This window comes from Sipha flava, unplaced genomic scaffold, assembly GCF_003268045.1.
Source record: "Sipha flava isolate LNK unplaced genomic scaffold, YSA_version1 48_pilon_pilon, whole genome shotgun sequence".
Lineage (NCBI taxonomy): Eukaryota > Metazoa > Arthropoda > Insecta > Hemiptera > Aphididae > Sipha > Sipha flava.
The window spans coordinates 304058-326532 of NW_020273306.1; the positions used below are offsets into that span (position 1 = coordinate 304058).

Genomic DNA, 22475 nt, shown 5'->3' on the forward strand with positions numbered 1-22475 from the left:
CACAACTTGGACATGGTTGAGACTCGTTTGCGCACATATTAATATATTTATTACATTTATGACAACTCGTTTGCGCACAAAATTGTGAACAATGGAAACCTGCTTGTAGGTACGGTTTTGGGTATACAGAATGTCTTAAAGTATAACGATTATTTTCAATCATGGTTTCCCATTAGTTGTCATCTATCAGTAATAGGGACTTTATAATAGTGATTTCTGTGTTCACTAAGTGCATAAGTCGTGTGGGACAAGTTTTAATCTTTATTACTTTATTTCTAATCTAACACTATTTTTGTTGAATGTTTCCGATGATAACTGATAAGTCTTATAAGTTATAACAAATCTGTTGTACATTTTCGTTTATTCTCCGATTTCAGCGAAATAACGATGGACGTTATTTGTTTAACACGGAGAAAAAAACGTTGTATAGTGTTGAATAATTTTAAATTTCGAGAGTATAGGAAATTAAAAAATGGAAATTTCAATTTTCGGTGCACTAATAAACTTTGTAATGCTAGTGTAATTGTAAGCAATAATAGTGACCAAATTGTTGATAAATCTAAAAGTTCGAAGCATAACCATGAGGTATATTCAGATCAAATTATATCTAGAGAAATTGTAAGGAGCTCATTGAAAAGAAAGGCAGAAAATGATCTATATACTCGTCCAAACAAATTAATACGCCAAGAGTTAAAAAATAGTGATGTTGCTGAGAACATGGAACATAGTGATTTGAAGCTGATACGTCGTTCAATATATGATGTACGAAAAAAACACTTTCCCACGCTACCATCAAACTATGAAGAGTCTTTAAATCAACTTTTAGAAATGAAACAAACGTTGTTGTATAAAGGTAATCAATTTTGTTTTTCAAGCTATGATAATTCTGTTATTTTATTTACTTGTAAAAATAACTTGGAAGTGCTTTGTAATAATGAACACGTGTTTGGTGATGGAACTTTTACGTATACACCAAAACATTTCATGCAATTGTATACAATTCATGCTTATACAAATTATTATTATTTACCAGTACCTAGTATACTGTTTTTTAAAAAATAAACATGCATCAACATATGTGTCTATGTGGAAAACCATAATGAACTTGGCAATGCAGTTAGTAGGAAAACACTTAAGTGTAAGAATATTTCATGCAGATTTTGAAAAAGCTGCACACAATGCTCTTCTTCAGAGTTTTCCGCAGTGTAAAATAGTTTGCTGTAAATTCCAATTAGAACAAATTTGGTTCAGGCCTTTGCAGAAAAATAAAAGTTTTTTTAAAGAATACTCAAAAAATAATTCTGAAGTTGGAAGGTGGCTTAAATATTTTTTCGGTTTACCTTATTTAGACCCTAATGACGTTTCGGACGCATTTACTGAAATAATTTCAATAGCTCCATGTAACATTAGTATGGATTTTCCAGACTATATATTAAAAAATTATATTGATGTTGATGCTGATTTTGAGCCAGAATTATGGGCTAGTGAACCAGACAATAACCCAAGAACAACGAATGGAGCTGAAATCTTTCACATACATTTCAATAGTCAATTTTATACCCCCCACCCACATATTCACCAAATTATTCAAATACTTATGGAAATTCAAGTCGATACTGATTTAAAAATTAATTCACTAAAAAAAAAAAATAAAAAAAATTACCCGTAGAAAAGAAATTAAAAAAACAAAATTATATGGAAAAATATACTCTGATTATAAATCTAAAAAAGTTGACAATTTAACATATTTAATGCAAATGCGTACCAATATATTATAATCAGCATGTACTCAAAATTATTTTAAGGACTTAATTGTTAACAAATTATTGTAATTGTAAATAAAATTATTTTTAATCGAACAAATTGTAAATAACGATGGCTTGCTAAGGAATGCTAAATTAAATAACTCAAACAACATTTTTAAACCCGCCAGTCTAGAACACAATATACTTTTAGATAGAAAGTCCTAAGCCTTATAAAGGGTGAAGGAAAATGTTGTAGAGTATAATAATGTTCCACCATCGCTGATGACCAGGGCTGTGAATTTAATGCATTTGCAGGTTTTTTTCTATATTTCCAAGCCTATTTGCCTATTTTTAGTACATAAATGCATGCATATTTAACACTTTTTTGGTACTCAGCCCGGCTTATAACCAATTCGAAATTTGGAGGTAGGTACACAGGTTATGTACACTCTATACGTGGATAAATTTCTTCGAAAAAAAGGTTCCTATTGTTCACAAATTGTGCACAAATGAGTTGTAAAAAATGTAAATATGCGCAAACGAGTTGTAACCCTTGGGCATACCTAATATAATAATATTTATTAATTACCTAACTAAATAACCGAGTAAAATTTTGTTTTATAATACTATGTTTCTATTGTTTGTACAATACAGTTTTTTCATGTAACTCTATGTAACTTCACTTTATTTGTTGGGTGAAATTGACTAAAATTTATATTTTCAAAAATAGTTTTACATTTTAAAAATTGTCCGTTTTTTCATGTTGATTTTTATTATATTTAGGTTTCAGAAGTTTCATTTTTACCACAAATTAACATTTCAATAAATGTTATAATGTTTTTAGTTAAGATATTCAATTATATTTATTTTCATTTGCAATGGTAGTAATTAAATGAACAAGTAACAACATAATATATTATATAGCTTAATAATGACTAGGTTCAAGGTTTATACTGATTGGTTTACGTCTTTGCTTTGTACTAGTATTTATGAAACTACTTATAATATCTTCATGATTTATTTGTCTTAAAATATCACGCTTAATGATAAGTAAAGCTAATATTTTGAGCCTTTATTCTATCATATATTATGGCATTTTCTAAATCATTTGGAAATTTTTGAGCTAATTTATGACAAGTTTCTTTTATATCATAAAAAATATGACCTTGGTACAATATTGGAATATAACCATATGTTTTTAACCTAGCGTTGACGCTCATGCCTCATAATACTATATTATCATAGATTATATAAAACATAAATATTTATATTGTTATATATTGTTGTATATAATTTGTGATAATATCTTTTAAAACCGTGACATGGATTAAGATATTCTTAGAAATTACTATCTTATTTCATTATAGCTGTTTATGACACGATTTTGATTTCGATTTCACAATTATGATTCATGGTTAAAAACAGTAGCACAACCAAGATTGGTATACGAATAAATACAAATAATATTCATGCAGGTATTTCATATCAATCATTTCGTGTCTTTAAGATAAACCACTTTTTTTCCTACGTAGAATTTGTAAAAACTGCAGACAAATTCAAGTGGGGTCACAACCCCCAAACTTCACCTCTAGTTGCGCCACTGGTCAAAAATATCTTTTTATCAATTTGTATAAACCCAAAACAATTTTAATTTTAATCTCAAGAAATTAAAATAGGGACGACACGCTACGCTTTGCGCCCCCTCTACTTACAATTCTTGGCGCTCTAGGCAAATGCCTATTTTGCTTATATGTTAATCCATGCCTCTAAGTGACAAGTAGATTCCTAAAACTACCTCGATATTAGGAAAATAATATTTGACGGTTTTTTTCAAAGAGAAGGTGGTACATCCATTTTTCCAGAGTTATAACTATATCATTTTTTTTATCATCATATTTTATAAACTCTCGATAAAGAGACTTGGATTGAATCAGTTAATTTCCTATTTAATCTCCTAAGTCATGAGAAATTTCCATTATTATATGTTTTTAGTACGAGTATAAGTGGGTATAAAAAAATAACGATATTTTATATTATGTATTTTATTTTATTAAACTAATTTTAGAAACTGAAAAATAGTTCAAGGATAATAATATTATTTAATTATTAGACTAAGCTTTTTGTGTTATTATTGTATGATGTGTGGTGAGGGCCCTGTTGTGATGCAACCCCATATGTTGCAGCCTAAATATGACCCTGTTATGCAAGACAATTTAATTTATTTACAATCATAGCATCTAATATTATATTAATTTTCATCGACAACCCATCAAATGCATAATCAAATCCAGATCAAATGTACTTATTCAGAGTTTTATGGGACATTTGAAGTATGCTCAAAATATTGCAAAAACCTTAGGTTCGGGTACGTCCATGTCACCGCCTCCCCCCACCACAAAAACTTTAAAAAAATTGTATTCAAATATTTTTTACGTAATTTGTATGAATTTATATGACAGTTTTCAGAATTTGTACGACGTTGTTATTTGACTTATATCAAAAATACTGAAGAAGGGCCAGAGACATATGTCTCCGGCCCCCCTAACATAAATAAATTAGTATTATTTTTTTGAATTTAGTAAAACTCAAGAACTCAATTTGTATGAATTTGTACGACCGTTTCCGAAATTTGTACGGCATTTATTTACCCGAAAAACTCAATTTTCTATGTGCGGTGCGGGGAAAACATTTCTCCAGCCTCGCCCACGTGGAAAAATAATTTTTTCCAAAAATGTTCTACATCAATATTTAATACGTGATATACATGCATTTGGTTAACCGTTTCTAGATTTTGTACGCCACCTCCTCTTCTGTTATATGCGAAAAACACTTTTCCCTGTGTTCTCCGTTCCCCTAACTTTTAAACTTAAACTTCTTATTCCACAAACCTTTTACACATAATTTGTATACATTTTATAATACAGGTAACTTAAATAAAATTAATTTCAAATATTTTTTCGTTATCGGTTTTATTAATTTAAAAGAATTTTACATAATATTTATGAAAAAAAAAAAAAATTATCCTCGGTACATGCAATATATAGCTTTTATATTATTACAATTAAATGTTCTAATAATGTACTTTAACCTTTTTTATTTTCAGAATAAAAAAAGCTAACTTTTAATGGTAAAATATACACTTTAAGTATAATCATTTGAAAATAATTATATTAAAATCATAAATAAAACAAAGACTAATATGGTGTACAACACTTCACATGCAACCATCATATTTTCTTTAATATCTTTTGGTTTTTTTTTTTAGGTCATCATACAGTTCCCAATTACGTTATTCTCTTTTACAATAGGCAGAATAATGACCAATTGAATTTCTGGGCTGGCTTTTTCTTTTATGATAATTTAAAACCCCTCTGCAATATCACTGCAAAGGTTTTAAGACGGAAATCTTCAATAATTAATAATTATGTAATTGAGTAAAAAACATATATTCAAAAATTAATTTATGATGTATTTCGAAATTCTATAAACTACTTTGTGTAAATATAAATTTAAGGAGATTCATAAAATAATGTAAGAATACCTGGGTCTGTCAATTGAAAACACTTTTAATCTATTATATATATTATTATATATTATATTATTATATCTTTTAATTAAATATAACTATTTATTTTATTATACATTTAACGTTTTTCTGTCAATTTTTAAAATACACTACTATATGTAAGGCAATTATTTCATATTAATATTTATATAAAACAGATAAATCAAATCATGAACGAAACGATCAGCTTTGTGATTAATAATAACATGGTGTTAAACAGAGTAGTTTGTTATGAGTAAATTTAACTCGCAATACTAAAATTCTAAATAGATAATTAATTCAAATTAAAAATATACATAATTATTAAAAGTCAAAGTAAACTATTCACTAACTTTTTTCGCCATTATCTTCAGTAATTATTCTGTCTTTGAAATGAAGAACAGCTTCTATAACTAAATCAGGATGAACTGCTGGCTTTCGTCCTTTCATCTTAGAATTTAGCGATAACATTTTTACCAAACAAAATTTGAGAATAAATATAAAAACACAGTTAATTTAGATTTCAAAAACGAAAACGCAGGAAATAAGAAATTCAATAAACGTCAGAACAGTTTATTGAAGAGTAAAACATTACAAGTCACAATGCCTAATATTAGTCTAAATAATGCACAAAAAATAGAAAAAAAAACACAGAATATTCTGTGATATAATTGTGTATATTTTCCAATTAAATTTTATTATTAAACATTGGCTTATTTAATCTTAGTATAAAAACAGAAAATGTTAAGGTACATTATTAGAACATTTAATTGTAATAATATTTAAGCTATATATTGTATGAATCAAGGATAATTTTTTTTTTTTCGTAAATATTGTGTAAAATTCTTTTAAATTAATAATAACCAAAGTAATGAAACCGATAACGAAAAAATATTTGAAATTAATTTTATTTAAGTTCCCTGTATTATGAAATCTATACAAATTATGTGTAAAAGGTTTGCGAAAGAAAAAGTTTAGATTTCAAATTTGGGGGGCGGGGGACACGGGAAACAGGGTTTTTTGTATATTTCAGGAAAGGGGGTGAAGTAAAAATTCCGGAAACGGTCGTACAAATTCATACAAATTATGTGTAAAAGGTTTGTGGAAGAAAAAGTTTAGATTTCAAATTTAGGGAGGCGGGGGACACGAGAAAAAGGGGTTTTCACATATTACAGGAGAAGGGGTGGTGTACAAATTCTAAAAACGGTCGTACAAATGCATGTATATCACGTACTAAATATTGATGTAGAACATTTTTGGAAAAAATTATTTTTCCACGTGGACGAGGCTGGAGAAACGTTTCCCCCGCACCGCACATAGAAAATTGAGTTTTTCGGGTAAATAGATGCCGTACAAATTCCGGAAACGATCATAAAAATTCATACAAATTATGCGTAAAAGGTTTGTGGGAGAAAAATTTTAGATTTCATATTTAGGGGGACGGGGGACACGGGAAAAAAGGTTTTTCACATATTACAGGAGAAGGGGTGGCGTACAAATTCTAAAAACGGTCGTACAAATTCATACAAATTATGTGTAAAAGGTTTGCGGAAGAAAAAGTTTAGATTTCAAATTTGGGGGGGCGGGGGACACGGGAAACAGGGTTTTTCGCATATTTCAGGAGAGGGGGAGAAGTAAAAATTCCGGAAATGATCGTACAAATTCATACAAATTGAGTTCTTGAGTTTTACTAAATTCAAAAAAATAATACTAATTTATTTATGTTAGGGGGGCCGGAGACATATGTCTCTGGCCCCTCTTCAGTATTTTTGATATAAGTCAAATAACAACGTCGTACAAATTCTGAAAACTGTCGTATAAATTCATACAAATTACGTACAAAATATTTAAATAAAATTTTTTTAAAGTTTTTGTGGTGGGGGGGCCGGTGACATGGACGTGGTTCGGGTATCGGTCTTCGTCAGGACTGGCACTAGAAAATATTAATAGGAGGGGGGATTATAAATATATAAATTTGGCTACTACTTTCTAAAATAAAATTCTACAATAATAATATTACTTAATTTGTTGATGATTGCAGACTATCAGTGACGGTTTTACGGGGGGATAGGTGGACCGCCCCCTCCGTGTAAAAACTAAAAAATATGAACGAGAAAACAGTTTACTAAAAATCGTTTTATCAATAATTTTATGTCAAAACCGTTTACTGTTTACAAAAATGTTTGCTCCTATAGAAATTTGACTGTTAATTAAGTTTGAATAAAAAATAATTTTTGTTTTAATTTTTTTATTGATATTTTTATGTTATGCCATTGTGGTATAAAGTTTATAGAACTTAAAATGACTTCTCATGTATCAAGCAATAGGAAAAAATAAATGGTATATGTATGCAAATTGTGGGTATATGCAAAATATTTTCGCCCCCTCCCTCTTGTAGCTTCTTAAAAACCACCATTGCCGACTGTATAAACAGGTCATTCTATGCAACCCCCCCATCTCCTTCTCCTAATACCGGTCCTATCGATCTTCTATGCCCAAGCCAACATATACCAATATAAACGCATCATAACTTATCTTTCGTGAGCTTTAATTACAATCCTAGGTTTCTTCAAAAAGCAAGCAATACTAAGTAATTTTTCCTCTATACTGAACAATATATATGTCGAAAATATTAGTTTTTATTTTATAAATTTGTGCTATTTTCGTTTAAATGTTTGATTTAACTTCGTGCTTGTAAATTTAAGAGGCCGTTACACCCGCATGTGTTGTCTCCATTTGACATACGTACAACATAGCAAATTTGCGTTCAGTGATTCAAATGTAGTGGTGTTAGCTTTAATATTAGAGTAAACTGACCTATAATCAAACTTCAAGGGAAGAATGTTATCTGTTTTTTTGGTCGAATTTTTTTGATATTTAAATTTTTTAGCGAGTTATATTTTTTTAAATGTTATATTTTACATACTCATAACACGCTTAAAAATTAAAATATCTTTTATAACTTAATATATATAATATTAAGTTTAATTATAGGTTAGTTTACTCTGATATTAAAGCTAACTTTACTACATTTGAATCACTGAACGCAAATTTGCTATGTTGTACGTATGTCAACACATGCGGGTGTGACGTCCTCTTAAGACTAGGGTTACCATAATAATTTCAGACCAAATCCAGACATCAGTTTCGTTTCACGGAGGAGGGGGGGGGGGGGTAAAAATTTAAAATAAACAATATTGTTATTTAATTAATACAGTTTTACTTAGATCTATGAACAAAATGTCTACATAAGAGTTATTAGGTTAAATATGTTAAAACAATACAAATATGATGTATAAAAAAAAAAAATTTACATATTGTACATTTATACAGAGTGAGCACGAAAATCTGTCACCTGATATAACATTTTGTATCATTATAACCATGATAATCGATTATCTTTGTAAAATCTGGACATTTTTCAAATCCGGACTGTCCGGACGAAATCTGGACGTATGGTTATCCTATCTTAAGACTGAACATTAGGTAAAATAAAGTCAATATTTTAATTTGTGCACCTATTTAATATAAGTACTAGTTTGCATAAAATTTGTTTTTACGAATATTCACACAGCTTTTCGTAATAATTTTTTTAATGACTCTTCAATCATATCATTTTTAATCAACAATAAATGATCTGGGAACAGATATCCAACTACAATATTTAAATAATTCATTTTTAGAAATGGATGTTAATGGACGATAAAAAGTATCCAACATAAATAATTAAAAAATGTACGAAAAACATTGCATTTTTAATAACGATGTTGAGTGTGTTAGTTGTGTCGAATTTGAAAAAGTTACATATTTACGATCGGAAAATGAGTATAAAAGAGAGATTTGTTTAAAAAAATCGTTTTAGCCGAAGACATACTAAACATTACGCGTCATCAAATTGTTCTAAAAACAAACAATAAATCTAAAAAAATAATTACTTAGTATGCCAGTTTTATCAAATAAATCATGGACGTCAAATATCTACAGGTACACCAAACACAATGTCACGATCATCAAAACAATAATACACACGTTTACAGCATTGAAACGGATAAATATTTCGCTGCGCGGCAAACGAATCCGTGACGTCACGGACAATGTAAGAAATCACCGTGCTAACGAACGAATATTCTATTTATTATGGTAATAAAACAATTATTGATTTTTTTTGAATTGGATGGTCCTATAAGAAAATTGATAATATAGTGTATCAGTCAATTCCATATTCCATAAAACTTTAACTACATTTATCTACATCGTATCCCAGACTATATGAACAATTTTCATGTTGTCTGTGGTGATACGCGTGATATTTTGATAATATACTGAAGATTTAAACTGTTGTTAAATCCCCTCTCAAACATTTCCGATCCCACAGTTGATCGTAATTCCCTATAAACGGAGTTTCGATAACAGTTGAATTTTATGTGGTCATTGTTGACACGTTGCTAAACTGTATTCCTAAATATATTGTAAAATACTGAGTCTAAACAAAGATTTATAAGTATTTCTTTTTTTTTAATATAAATTATTGTTATTAAACTATTTTTAGTTTTCTTACATAATAAATAGTTAATCTTTTAAATTTTATTAAGAATTTAAAAAAAAATTGACTATAAAGAAAATATTGAGGCAGGGCAGACGGCTGATTATCATCATATCATAATTATAACGATTTCAAGTACATTTGTAAGTTATACAAGAGAATGTAATTCTTAATATTTATATTTACATCATCAATCCTTGTAAATAGGTTTTATTTATTAAGCGTTCAAAATGTTTGCCACAATATACAAATCGCTTTTTAATAAATCTAAAATGGAAAATAATAAATTAGATCCAGAAACAGTTATGAAAACTAGACAAAACGTAGAGAATCTACTTACTGATTTGTGTGAAGTAAATGATACTTTAAACGATGATGATAATAGTTCCAAATCAAAAGATAATTCTCTTGAGTCTATTGAGTTGTCTTTTGATAATATTCATCTAGAATATTTAAATGATAATGATTCTGTTGACAATTTTGATGACTCTAAGAATGATATTAGTTTTGATGGTAATAATAAACCAGAGGTTGCCCAAATTGAAAATTTCGATGACAAAAAACTAATAAACCAAATTAATAGTCTTCAATGTCCATTTACATGGAATTTGAAGCAAAATCACAAAATTTCACGGTTACAAAATGAATATGGTGAATATAACTTGGATATATCTTCTCAAGAATTTTTATTTGAAAGGTTAGTATGAAATATAATATGTATTTTTAGTATACCTACTTTGTTCGTTAATTTATATGTATATAGGTTTATTGGTAATTTAATAATTGGTTATGAAATGTTTCGTTTGGGAAAATCTAATTTAGCATTAATAAAAATATCAGAAATTGGAAAATGGCTTGAAGAATTGGATGATAAAAGTACTGATGTCTTTTATTTATCCATTAATTCTGGCCTTTTACATGTACTGAAAGCTACTTTTATTCATATATTATTTGCTACAAATTCGATTGAGGAAAGTAAATTGGTAATTATTAATTTATTCATATTTATAACCTACTTTAAATATTCCAAATTTGTGTTTTGCATTTTTATCTTTTATTCTGAACAATTTTATGATTAAAGATTATTGCCTTCAGTAAAAATTAATATAATAATAAAATTAATAAAAGTTGATGATTACAAATTTGAAAGGGTACAGAGCTTCAAATATCTGGGCACAGAGGTCAATGAAAGTGCTAATAGCCACGAAGAAGTTAAAAAACGAATTACAGCAGCAAATAGATGCTACTATAGTCTAATGCCACTTTTCAAATCAAGACTACTATCAATAAATTCTAAAATAACGTTATATAAAGTCGTAGTCAAACCGGTTGCCCTGTATGCATGTAGTACATGGGCCACGACAAAATCGGATGAAGGAAAGTTAGGATTTTTTGAAAGAATAATATTAAGGAAAATCTTCGGTCCAAAGAGAAATAACGATGGAGAATATGTGGTGAGAGGCAACAGGGAATTGTATGATCTATACAAGGAACCTACAATTGTTGGGTCCCTGAAGGGTAACGAGGATAAGTTGGGCAGGACATGTATGGAGGTCAGAGGGAATGATTGGTTCAATAACTAAATGGAAACCCGACACTAAGAGACCTCGAGGACGCCCCAGACAAAGATGGGTGGATAGAGTAAAGGAAGACTTGAAACTCCTGAACATAAGAAACGCAGAAGAATGTGCAAATGATAGAGGAAAATGGAAACAATATGTTGTTGCGGCGAAGGGCCTTAAGGGCCTGTAAAAGCTCAGAAAAAAAAAAAATTAATATTATTTCAAACTATTATTATTGTACTTGTAATAAACAAAATGAATGATTAGTTCAGAACTTAAAATTAATACTTAACTTATATTAATGATGAAACTTTGAATTTAATTTCTCAGGAATTTAATAGTGAAGAAAAATATTATTTTTACTTTTTAAAATAAATATTGATTACATTATTGATATTTTTTCTTTTCATTTGAGATACCATACATTTTTTAGGGTGTTATTGGGAAATCTTAGTGTTTTCTATGTAAGCGGGGCAATGTTTTTTAAAAACCTTTTTTATTATTCAAACAATATTTTCCTACATAATATGTTAAAAAATAGATAAATTACTAAGTATAAATAGAAGATATAAATTTAAAAAAAAAAATTTCTTCAAATAAAATTGGTTGCCTCTACAGTTTTTAAATCATTTTGAATTTTATCTTGGTTCATTTAAAAAATACGAAAATTGATTATATTTTTATTTTTATCTAGTTCATACACGATATTGTTCCATTTGCCAGTTTGGATCCAAAATCAAGAGCTACTGTGCATGCTATACGTGCGGCTATATTAACTAAGTATGATGGAGATGCTAGTCATTACAAAAAAGCTTGTGAGTGTGCCAAAAAAGCGTGTGATTTGAATCCAAGTACTTCTCATTGGTTTTATATTTATTCACTTGCATTGACTGCTCAAAGGATATTTTCACAGTCCTTTAAGTCTTCTCCATCAGAAAATGAAATAAATGCAATTCAGCAAGCTATTGAGCTGTCTGGAGGAAAAAATATTGTGTTTGAATATAAAAAAATGATATTAAAAAGAGATTCCATTATTTGGAATTTTCATAGCAATAAGAATAAAAATGATAAATCTGTGATTCAAAAATATTTGTTGGATAATAAATCAATTGTTAAAATGATCAAGTATGAGAAACAAAGTTAATTATATTAATATTAAATTTAATATATTTTCTCTCGTATTAATATACAAATACTTTTATATCATTTTAGAACCATAATTTATATGGGTCCAAAAGACCCTCATATTGTTATTAATTGTGCTAGAACTTTAATAACTCTTCCATTTATGGTACGTGATTTAAATTTGGGAAAGAAGTATTTGACTAAAGCTCTAAATATGGCACCAAATGATGGAAGTGTTTTAAAAGCTATTGAAATAGTCGTTAAAGTTTATAACAAATTAGTAAGATTTTGTAATTTATGTATTTTTTATAAATATATATTTTTAATATATAATATATAGCTTATAATTACTTCAATATTTTAGTCAAAAAAGAACAAAGTTTCTACTAATGAAATGAAGAAAAAAGCATTAGTCAAAAATGATAATTCTTTTTTAAATAAAGAATTAAAATCCATTATTATAAAACATAAAAATGGTGAAGATCTTCTTCCTTATCTTACCGATTTACTAGATAAATTTGATGGATATGAAAAATTAAAAATTATAGCTGAAATATGTTCATATACTATATTATTTAAAAATAACTTAAAAGCTGGTATTGAACAATTTGTAAAATTAATTGAACATCCAGATATTGTAAACAATGATTTAATTACAGTAAGTATTTTCTTTAAAATGATTTTAAAAATCTTTTTGTTTGATATAATTTGTATACTTTACATATATTTCTTTTTTTATGTTATCTATGTTTTCAAATTCTCAATGATTAAAAACTACTCAATGCATTATATAGTTTTATTTATAAATGCTATTATGATTATAAATTTATAAATTAGTATGTTTTTACCAACTTTTTTAACTTCTGTATTGGTATTAATATTCTTTTTAAAAAAAAACTACATTCATCATTCATATTTAAATATTTATTTATAACATTTTTATAACTATTTTAATTTTTCAGCAACATTGTTCAACATTCTGTGCAAAGAAGTTTAATTTAGCTGAACTTATTTGTAATGAAATAAGATTAGCTACTAATTCAAATAAAACTTCTTCTGAGGATATGTTGTTTTATTTTAAAATGTTACCTGTGATTATTGAAACATGTAATATAGTGATAAAAGAAGTTGATCCATTGATGAAAAACGGGTTAATCAATATTTTACCTACTAAATTAACATGTTTAAATAGTCAAAGTGAATCTGATTTGCTGCCTAATGAAGATGTTGATAAGACAATTAAAAATAAAAATCAAAAGAAAAAAACTCTGAAAAAAACTAAAAATTTGTATTATCCTGGTTCCAAAGGTTTTGTAATTAACTCTCAAATCAATAATGTTCATATGAAAACTCATCAAACAAATGCAATTGATAACAATCAATTGAAATCAAAAACATTAGAGTTTTTAAATTCTTCTGCAGAAAATCAATCTTCAAAAAATTCTATCCCTTCGATTAACGTTAACTTAAAAAATTTACAGAATAATGAAGAATTACAGAATTACACTCAGCAGTTGTATCAAAATATTTTAAGTAATATGCATCAACAGTATAATTTACATAATATTACACCTCAGGGTCTTAATCGGTTTTTTAATCAAAACCATGCAAACCTAAACTGTTCTTCTCGACAATCACCATTTCGAAATCCTCAGACACCTCCATTACTCAGCTTAAGACCTCAAATAACTCCAGAAAATTCAAAACCTATTAAACAACAGCCAAAAATGATGCCTACTAAAAAGAAATGAGTTGACTCAAATTTTGTTTTAATAACATTTATAGCGATTTCTTTATTAAAACAACTAATAACCATAATTAGTACTTGGATTTTATTTACTTAGGGTTGCATCATTGGTGTGTCATTGTTATGGTTTTTTGTTTTTTTTTAACGTCCACATTATTCATTAATATGAACTGTTAATATATTTATAATTATATATTATATAATAACATTTACTCAGAAATAAATATTCAATTTATTTTTGTTTTTATTTTTATTATTTGTCCGTGACAACTTTAGTCTATTGGATGAATTTAACTTATAACATATCAATGTTACAGATTATAATTATGAAATATTATTATTATTTTTTTTTTATTATAAAACTGCATATTTGTATATTACATATTGTATTGAACTATTATATTTCTAATTTTTTTCTCGTAGAATTTTTGTATTTAATATCGATTTTTAATTGTAAAATATAAAAACTGATTTAACTTTAAACAGTAGTAAAATATTATTTTTTTTCTTTATTTGTATTATACAATCTAAATGAATTACATAGCATATTATACATTTTCTTCAAATAAATTACAAAATTAGTAATAAGATTACATAAGGTTAACATAATCAAGCAGTCATCCATTAATAAAACCCATACATGTGAAGAATTTTTTTTTAAATTATATTTGTGATTGTGTTGATTTTGATTAGAGAGGATAAAATAAGCTAAAATGAGATAAGGTCATAGCACTATTTTCGTTTTAAACGTCTATATTGCCTGGTATGGAAAGGACTGCCAGACTTTGTTGTTATTTTAGGTAAGATGGCTGTGAAAGCGTTTATAATACATTTTGCTTCATCATGAATTGATCTAGGTTTAAGCCTGGAATGTACCTATATAATATAATTTTTATTAAATTTAATGTGATACATGGGTATTTTGGGTAATATATTTTTTGTTGTTAGTATTATAGTATATGTTGGGTATACCAAGACTCATGATCAAAAATTAACTTAATTTATGTTTTTTTGGTTTCATTCAGGTGGGAGCACTATAAATATCAGGGCCCCAAAATCGTGGGGCCCGGGACACGTGCCCCACTCGCCCCTACGATTGCTCCGGCACTGAGTATTATATGAAACGTACAAATGTATACGTTTACATGTATAAATATATTATTTATAATGCGTAAATAATTATTATATCTAATGAGAGATATGCTCAGGGAGACTATTTTTATTGGAAGTGTAGGGCAGAGGTGTTGAAGAATCAAGGGTGGCGTTTTTTTAATAGTGGTGAAGACCGAAACAGCAGAGTCTATCTTATTGGCTGTTTTTAAAGACATTTCAAGGGATATGTTTTTTTCAATAAAATCCGAAAAAAATTCCCAGTTTGTTTTACCTGGAGTGAGAGTCAGAAATTTTTTTGGATGGGTAATTTGATTGTTGAGAGTGAGCAGAATTGGTGTATGATCCGAAGAGAGGTCGAATGAATTTTCTATATGAAGATTGGTATGGTTTGGTAGAATGCGTACGAAGAAATCTAGGAGATCAGAGGTTCTGTTAAAGTAGGAAGGTCTGTAAGTTGGCCGGTAGGGAATAAGTGTTATAGATTACTGATGAGAGAGTTGTACAGAGAGTGACCTCTTGGGTAAGTTAATATAGAGCTCCAACTTATGTATTTTGAGTTGAAATCTCCACCTGATAAAAAGGTGTTTCTCAGGGATTTGTCATTCGTACATAATGGGTATATGCAAGCTTCTAATTTTTCATCACCATAAGACATACATTATATAACAACAGTATAGAATTTATTATTATTATTATTATTATATACTATTGCCACTATCCAAAAATAGCCTCGTGCCCCCATAAACTTCGATTAAATTTTCCCCGACTTCGGGTATTTGCGAAAACGGTCGGAAACTGCCGAGCGTCTACATACATTAGAATTTAATACCGGTGGACGCGTGCGATATTGTATTGTCGAGCGAATATTATAATTGTTAAAAATAGATCAACAGTCAAAAAGTTATGTTTATAAATTTATTACAATATCAACTGATCTGTCTACGATGTTTTAGATAGATTTTGATAATTAATTATTATATTTTTGTCAGTTTGTCACTTAGTATTTATTCGTCGCATGTTTGTGCAAATTATTTTAAATTAATACTAAAATGTTAATACACCTAACAAAACATTAGGTTACATGAAAATAAATATTAACATAAATATTATGTTTCATATATGATATATACCTATGATTTAATTAAAGATAAGTTTAAAATGTATACTTCCATAGCATGGATCCAAGGGGACTAAGGGGCGTGCGCTCACTTCAAATCCTTCCAAAATACTTTTGTTGAATTTTTGTACACCCCTAACCTCTTAGGAAAAAGTCTGGTGGGGGTATATCCCACGTCCCCATCATATCATGTAATTTTGAGTTTAGGTAGGTAGAACATTTTTTTAAGGGGTTTGGCCCCCCCTCCCACCAATAAAAGCTTATGTGCTGAGCGTATACCTTAGAAAAAAATTACGAATATACCACTACTAGTTATTTTATTAAGGTGCGGCCCCACTGGAAGCGATTTGCGTTTTAGCGATTTTAACAAAAGTATGTAACCCATATATAGTGGGCCCACTGAGCGCGTGTCGCGTGTAGCTTTATACGGGCGGTAATCGCTGAAAGAACAAAATAGTTTGATATTCGGCGATTAATCGCTGTCAAAATGTCTTCTGCGTCGGTTGTGTCCGAACAAATAGCTGCCGCTGTCTTCGTACAGGAAGCTATTTGGAATCCTAGACACCCAGACTACAGTAATAAGACTAAGATCCAAAAATGTTGGTCCAACGTTGGAAAAGATCTCGACATGGATGATAATTTAATTTAATGTCAATTAAAGCAGCACATTCAGCCAGCAACATTTTTCTGGACGTCATCTTGGTTGAGGATCGAATAAACTAATGAAAAATAAAACGAACACGCGTGACGTAAAATTGTAGAAACGCATGTAAAATCGCTAAATTGTCCCCATCAAAATCGCTAGTGGACATCGCGCGTGTAAAATCGCAGAAACGCTCGAAACGCAAAAATTCAGAATCGCTTCCAGTGGGGCCGCACCTTTAGCTTGACTAGGAGGACAGTATACTGTGGAGATTGTGATGGGATGTGATTTAGCAATGATGAAATGTTAGTGGCTTAAAGGAAAAAAGTTCGAAAAAGAGGGAGAGTTGTGTAATTTATATTAAATTAAATTTTGATAGCAGATCCTGCGTGGGCTGTTCCATCTGGATGATCATAGTGATGCGTTGTTATAACCAGGAATTCGAAATGTGGAAGATGGAGTTACGTGAGATTCACTGATTAAAATCATGTCTATATTTTTTTAAGTAATAAGAGTTTTTAATTCATTTTTTTTGTTTAACTAGATCGTTTGCGTTCCAGAATATTTATAATATATATGCATAATATGCATTTATAAATTAAAAATGGTTAAGTATGAAAAATATGCAGCTACGAATTTTAAATATAAACTTGTATTTCTATGAAAAAAATGTCTATATTACTTAGCTATGTTTTTGATAATTATTTAAAAACATGCAAACTCCTAGAAGTCCAGAGCCCTAATGATAATACTAGCGGAACTCAACGTCTTAATAAACAAATACCAAAAATAGTTTTGTTATTATACATCGTAATATTCGTCATAATATTGACGTAAATTAAAATCCAAATTTTAATAAAAATTATTTTGGACATAAGTTAGGGTAAACATGGCGTCCCCCCCGGATGTGGGGTCAGATCCCCCCCCCAAGGCTTTCAAATGTTATAAAATAATGTTCTTAGTGTGAGGGCGTTAGAAACGTAAAAAAATAATGATAAAATAAGAATAGGTAATGATTTGTTTGTAAATGATCTCCACCATACAAAATTTAATTATACTTCACTGTATAAAAATATGTATATTTAATATATGGTAATTATTAGTGACAATACACATTAATCTATTCCATTTTTTATTAATTTATGAATTTCGTATTCGCTTGCGTGCAGCGTTGCGCTGTGTCCAATGTGAACGCGGCGAACGCGGCAACGAAGGCGTTGTGATGCGGGCGACGCGGCGAATAAAATTATCAAACATATAAATATAGATTAGATTGTCCAACGTACGCGATAAACGCGGGTGACGCGAACGAATTAATTCGTTTGCGTTCGCCGCACGGTTTGAAAATCAAATTGTTTTGTTTTTGGTCACGCGTTAAAGCGAACAGACGTCAAAATATTTCTATTAAAATTTACGATTTATTATTATAAATGATTTTTTAAAAATTTTTATACGACTATTTTATGATACGAATAGATAAACGGGTAATATATATTATTAAATTATAATATATAGTATTTTAACTATAATAGTATTATATATTTATATATTAGATATTGTTGTATGATCAATATGGAGCTCATTATATCTGAGGTACAAAAAATGAATGTGTTCTTTGGAATAAATGTAATACAAAGTATATTAAATATTTCACTTCAGCACTTTTCAATAGGTATTAACAATTGTTTTTCAAGACTAAAAGACATTTTTTAGTTTTTGTTTTTAAAAGAATAGAACATAAACGTGTAAAATATACCGCATAACCTTTGCACAACTCACTTCAAAATACACTGCAGGTAAAAAAAAGTAAAAAATATCTGAATATGGTTTAGTCACAAATTCGCGTTCACCGCGTTCACGTTGGACACAGCGTTAGGGTCCGAACGCACTGCGGTATTTTCGCCGTCGGGTCCGAACGGTTTTACCGTTCGCTGATTTTACGACCCGCATCGCACTGCGATTTTTTACCGCTAATACAATAAGTGCTATCACTCAATTTTCCCGCCTAAACTGGCTAAATATCAATTTCTAATTTCCATAAGAAAACTGAATATTGATAGTTGATAGTACAGTGGTTGGTTAACCAACTACTATGGTCTGTGATCTACTTTATTTACTATATTTCACTATATCTAATACTGTAAATTTAAATTTTTTATACCTACCTACCACGATTTGTACACAAACACCTAAATACATGTAAGTTATAAATTAAATTATTAGTTAATTTAATGCATAGTCCTACTTATTATATTAAATTAAATTTATTTAGAATGGAGTTAGATGATTATGACAATTTATTTAAAGTGATTGCTGTCGCAGAAGCATTTGGTGAATTAGAAAAAAAATATAAGTATACGAAAAATTACAAAATTAACCGTTGACTATAGTGACAGTGGGTTCCTTTCTATCGAAACAATGTGTTTACTTTACGAACGGTACAACGGCAGCGCCGTCAAACCGCAGCATGTTGCGGCAACCGACGGCGGAGAACGGCGAAACCGTCGAGTGCGGTGCAGTCCGTCTAAATATAGTAGTTTGGTGTGAACGTAAAAACCGTTCGGACCCGACGGCGAAAATACCGCAGTGCGTTCGGACCCTTAGAGATATGACGTATATCATATTCTCTACTAATAGTATATCAATGTAATTCGTATTGTGTCTTAATACACCGCGTTTAATATCATTCGATACGGAGTGAAGATTAACTGCTCAATCTGGCTTCATATTACTCTGTCAGACATTCTCCAGCCTCCGTTCTGGAAAAATCTGGTAATATTAATTATATTATTATAATAACAGTTTCTCCGTGCATTGCCAGTTAATTACCTTATCGCAACGAACTCCCCGGCCTAGCCGATGGAAGTTCATATCTTATCTCAACCCATAATGAATAGTCCCGCAAATAAATACACCGCTAACGCATTAAATACCAATACAAAAATTACTAAAGCCACATTATCATTATTTATTAGAAATATAACCTAAGAATATTTACATATTTAAAATGTACATAATATATATATAAATATATGCAGGGCCAGATTTAGGGAGGGAACCCACGGGATCCCCACAAGATTCAATTAATAAGAGACCTCCACAAAATGGTTATTTTTTTTTTTTTAATTTTTCTAGTAAATTGCAAAAAAATGTATTTCTTGAAGTTTGACAAGTGGTGCTATTAGTGTGTAAAAAAACGAATCACTAGATTGGTATTGATAATTTTCTACCATTAATACTTAATTATAAACATAATTACTCAACTATACTCTGACGAGACTAACGACTTAGCGAGCGCCGAGCTTCCATTTCCCCCTCTCTCGGCGTTGTCGTCGGACACGTGCAACCGGTCGTCGGAGCGCGTCGTCGGTCGGTGGGCCGTCGGGGTATCAAGCTTATCACTAGTACAATAATAGATTTTCTTATATTTCAATCTTATGTGGGCCCTGGGGCCCCCACAATCTTAAATCCGGCCCTGAATATATGATACATATATATGTACATAAACTATAACCGACATTTTATCATTGGATTGTTGGAGTCATGGACGCTATTTTATCTACGGTCATGGAGGTTAAATCACCGAGTTGTAAATTGTGATAGTCAAATGTCAGTAAATATTTTGATTGGCTGATAGGAGGACCACGGAATTAAAATTGATATTAACACTGTCTCTCTGAGAAGGTTAATAGACGTTTATCCGTAAGTTCTAGATTTAATATTACTCTACAATATGCCTCATTTTCGATTGGAAACCAATGTTCCAAAATCAAAAGTTACTCCCGAATTACTGAAAAAACTTTCCAAAGCTGTGGCTTCAACTCTCGGCAAACCGGAGTCCGTACGTATTTTGATCTGGATATATGAAATAAATTACTATTGTTTTCTCAGCGAAAAACTTATCATTTATCATCTAACTTAATCATTTAACTTTTCAGTATGTAGTTGTGACTGTTGTACCTGATCAATTGATGGTTTGGGGTGGAAATGATAAACCATGCGGTACTGCTTTGTTAATGAGCATTGGTTGCCTAGGCGTTGAAGAAAATAAGAAACATGCTGCTGTTTTGTATCCACTTTTAGAAAAAGAGCTAGGCATTCCAGGAGATAGGTTTGTTGAAATAATTTCTTGTCTTATATTCTTAGATAATCTACTTACTAAATACTAATATATTTATATTTTATTTTAAATAATTATAAAGCAGGTAACTTCACTATTACTTTCTTATTTATTATTTATTTTTTTTGTTTATTTTTCTCTTATGTTATGTTCTTGATATTTTCATTTAATATTGTAATTGCATGAACTTTCATCTCCAGCACAGCCTTTGGCTTTGGAGTTGATCCAACAAAAATTTATTATTTAGTAATTTAACTTGTATATATTGTTTGTTGGAGAATTGATAATAATAATAATAATAATAATAATAATAATAATAATTATTATTATTATTATAATATATTAATTTTTCTTTATTTTTTTTTAGGTTATACATAACATTTTCAGACCAAAGTACATCTAATGTTGGTTATACTGGAACAACTTTTAAAACAATTTTTGGATAATTTATCATTGAAATGACAAATATTTGGATACAAGTCCAGACATACAAAATTTACAGGTGTTTCTGTTTTAATTTTTATTTAATTGAAAATAAACATTAAATAAAGTAAAACAAATAGTCTTATAATTTTGTCATACTATGTTGTCTTGATATTTTTTTTTCAAATCAAGTATAAATGTTAATAAAATATGAGTTGAATATAGTCAATAATGCATCAAAATTTGAAGAATCTTCTATGACAAAGACTATACAGTCCTCTATTAGATATGTACTAAACATACCATATATTTTATTAATAACAAACATGTCATAATTTGTTTAAATTATCTACATGCAATGGTAGCACAGATTGTTTGCTCTGTTTTAGTAAGATAATTTTTTATTGTTGACCGTTTTAGCTATCATAAACTAATAGTGATTATGATATTTAATGCTATACATAATGAGGCAATGAAAAAATTTGTGACAATTAAATAGATAAGAAAATGTATCTGTTTCTATTATAATTAAAAGTTTGCAATAAGATTTATTAACCATCGGTTGTCATAAATAAATATTAGAATTATACAAAGTAAAGATATTCTACTCATTAAAAATTAATTTTGTTTACCACTTAAATGTCATTAATTAAAATCAAAATTATTCTAGGAAAAAAAATGTTTTAATTAAGATTTCTTCAAAAAAATATCATTGTGTAGGCTCAGTAAAATATCTTACAGTTATTAAATAAATGAAGATTGCAAAATGTGGTTAATTTTTCTTATAAAATAT

At 29.0% G+C, this 22475-nt stretch overlaps 3 protein-coding genes across 3 annotated transcripts; all 3 read left to right on the forward strand.

The window, feature by feature from the left end:
* Positions 1-382: 382 nt before the first annotated feature.
* Positions 383-1636, forward strand: LOC112690085 (the record flags this gene model as incomplete). The annotated part of the gene is made up of 1 exon (XM_025564004.1): positions 383-1636. A coding segment is annotated over exon 1 (759 nt), but the record flags the coding sequence as incomplete, so codon positions are not given.
* A 7910-nt stretch (positions 1637-9546) lies between these two features.
* On the forward strand, positions 9547-14444 carry LOC112690084. Its single transcript, XM_025564003.1, has 7 exons — positions 9547-9975; positions 10040-10529; positions 10596-10815; positions 12089-12519; positions 12607-12799; positions 12884-13177; positions 13482-14444. The coding sequence occupies exons 2-7, from the start codon at positions 10063-10065 to the stop codon at positions 14268-14270; spliced, it is 2394 nt and encodes a 797-aa protein (XP_025419788.1). The 5' UTR covers positions 9547-9975; positions 10040-10062; the 3' UTR covers positions 14271-14444.
* A 6088-nt stretch (positions 14445-20532) lies between these two features.
* Positions 20533-21830, forward strand: LOC112690058 (macrophage migration inhibitory factor homolog). The gene is made up of 3 exons (XM_025563963.1): positions 20533-20980; positions 21078-21250; positions 21627-21830. The coding sequence occupies exons 1-3, from the start codon at positions 20873-20875 to the stop codon at positions 21703-21705; spliced, it is 360 nt and encodes a 119-aa protein (XP_025419748.1). The 5' UTR covers positions 20533-20872; the 3' UTR covers positions 21706-21830.
* Positions 21831-22475: the final 645 nt, after the last annotated feature.

Coding starts and splice junctions, on each gene's coding strand:
- LOC112690084 (XM_025564003.1), top strand. CDS start 10,063: ATGTTTGCCACAATATACAAATCGCTTTTTAATAAATCTAAAATGGAA. Junction 12,800..12,883: donor TTAAAGTTTATAACAAATTA/GTAAGATTTTGT, acceptor TCAATATTTTAG/TCAAAAAAGAACAAAGTTTC. Junction 13,178..13,481: donor TAAACAATGATTTAATTACA/GTAAGTATTTTC, acceptor TTAATTTTTCAG/CAACATTGTTCAACATTCTG.
- LOC112690058 (XM_025563963.1), top strand. CDS start 20,873: ATGCCTCATTTTCGATTGGAAACCAATGTTCCAAAATCAAAAGTTACT. Junction 20,981..21,077: donor CTCTCGGCAAACCGGAGTCC/GTACGTATTTTG, acceptor TTAACTTTTCAG/TATGTAGTTGTGACTGTTGT. Junction 21,251..21,626: donor CTAGGCATTCCAGGAGATAG/GTTTGTTGAAAT, acceptor ATTTTTTTTTAG/GTTATACATAACATTTTCAG.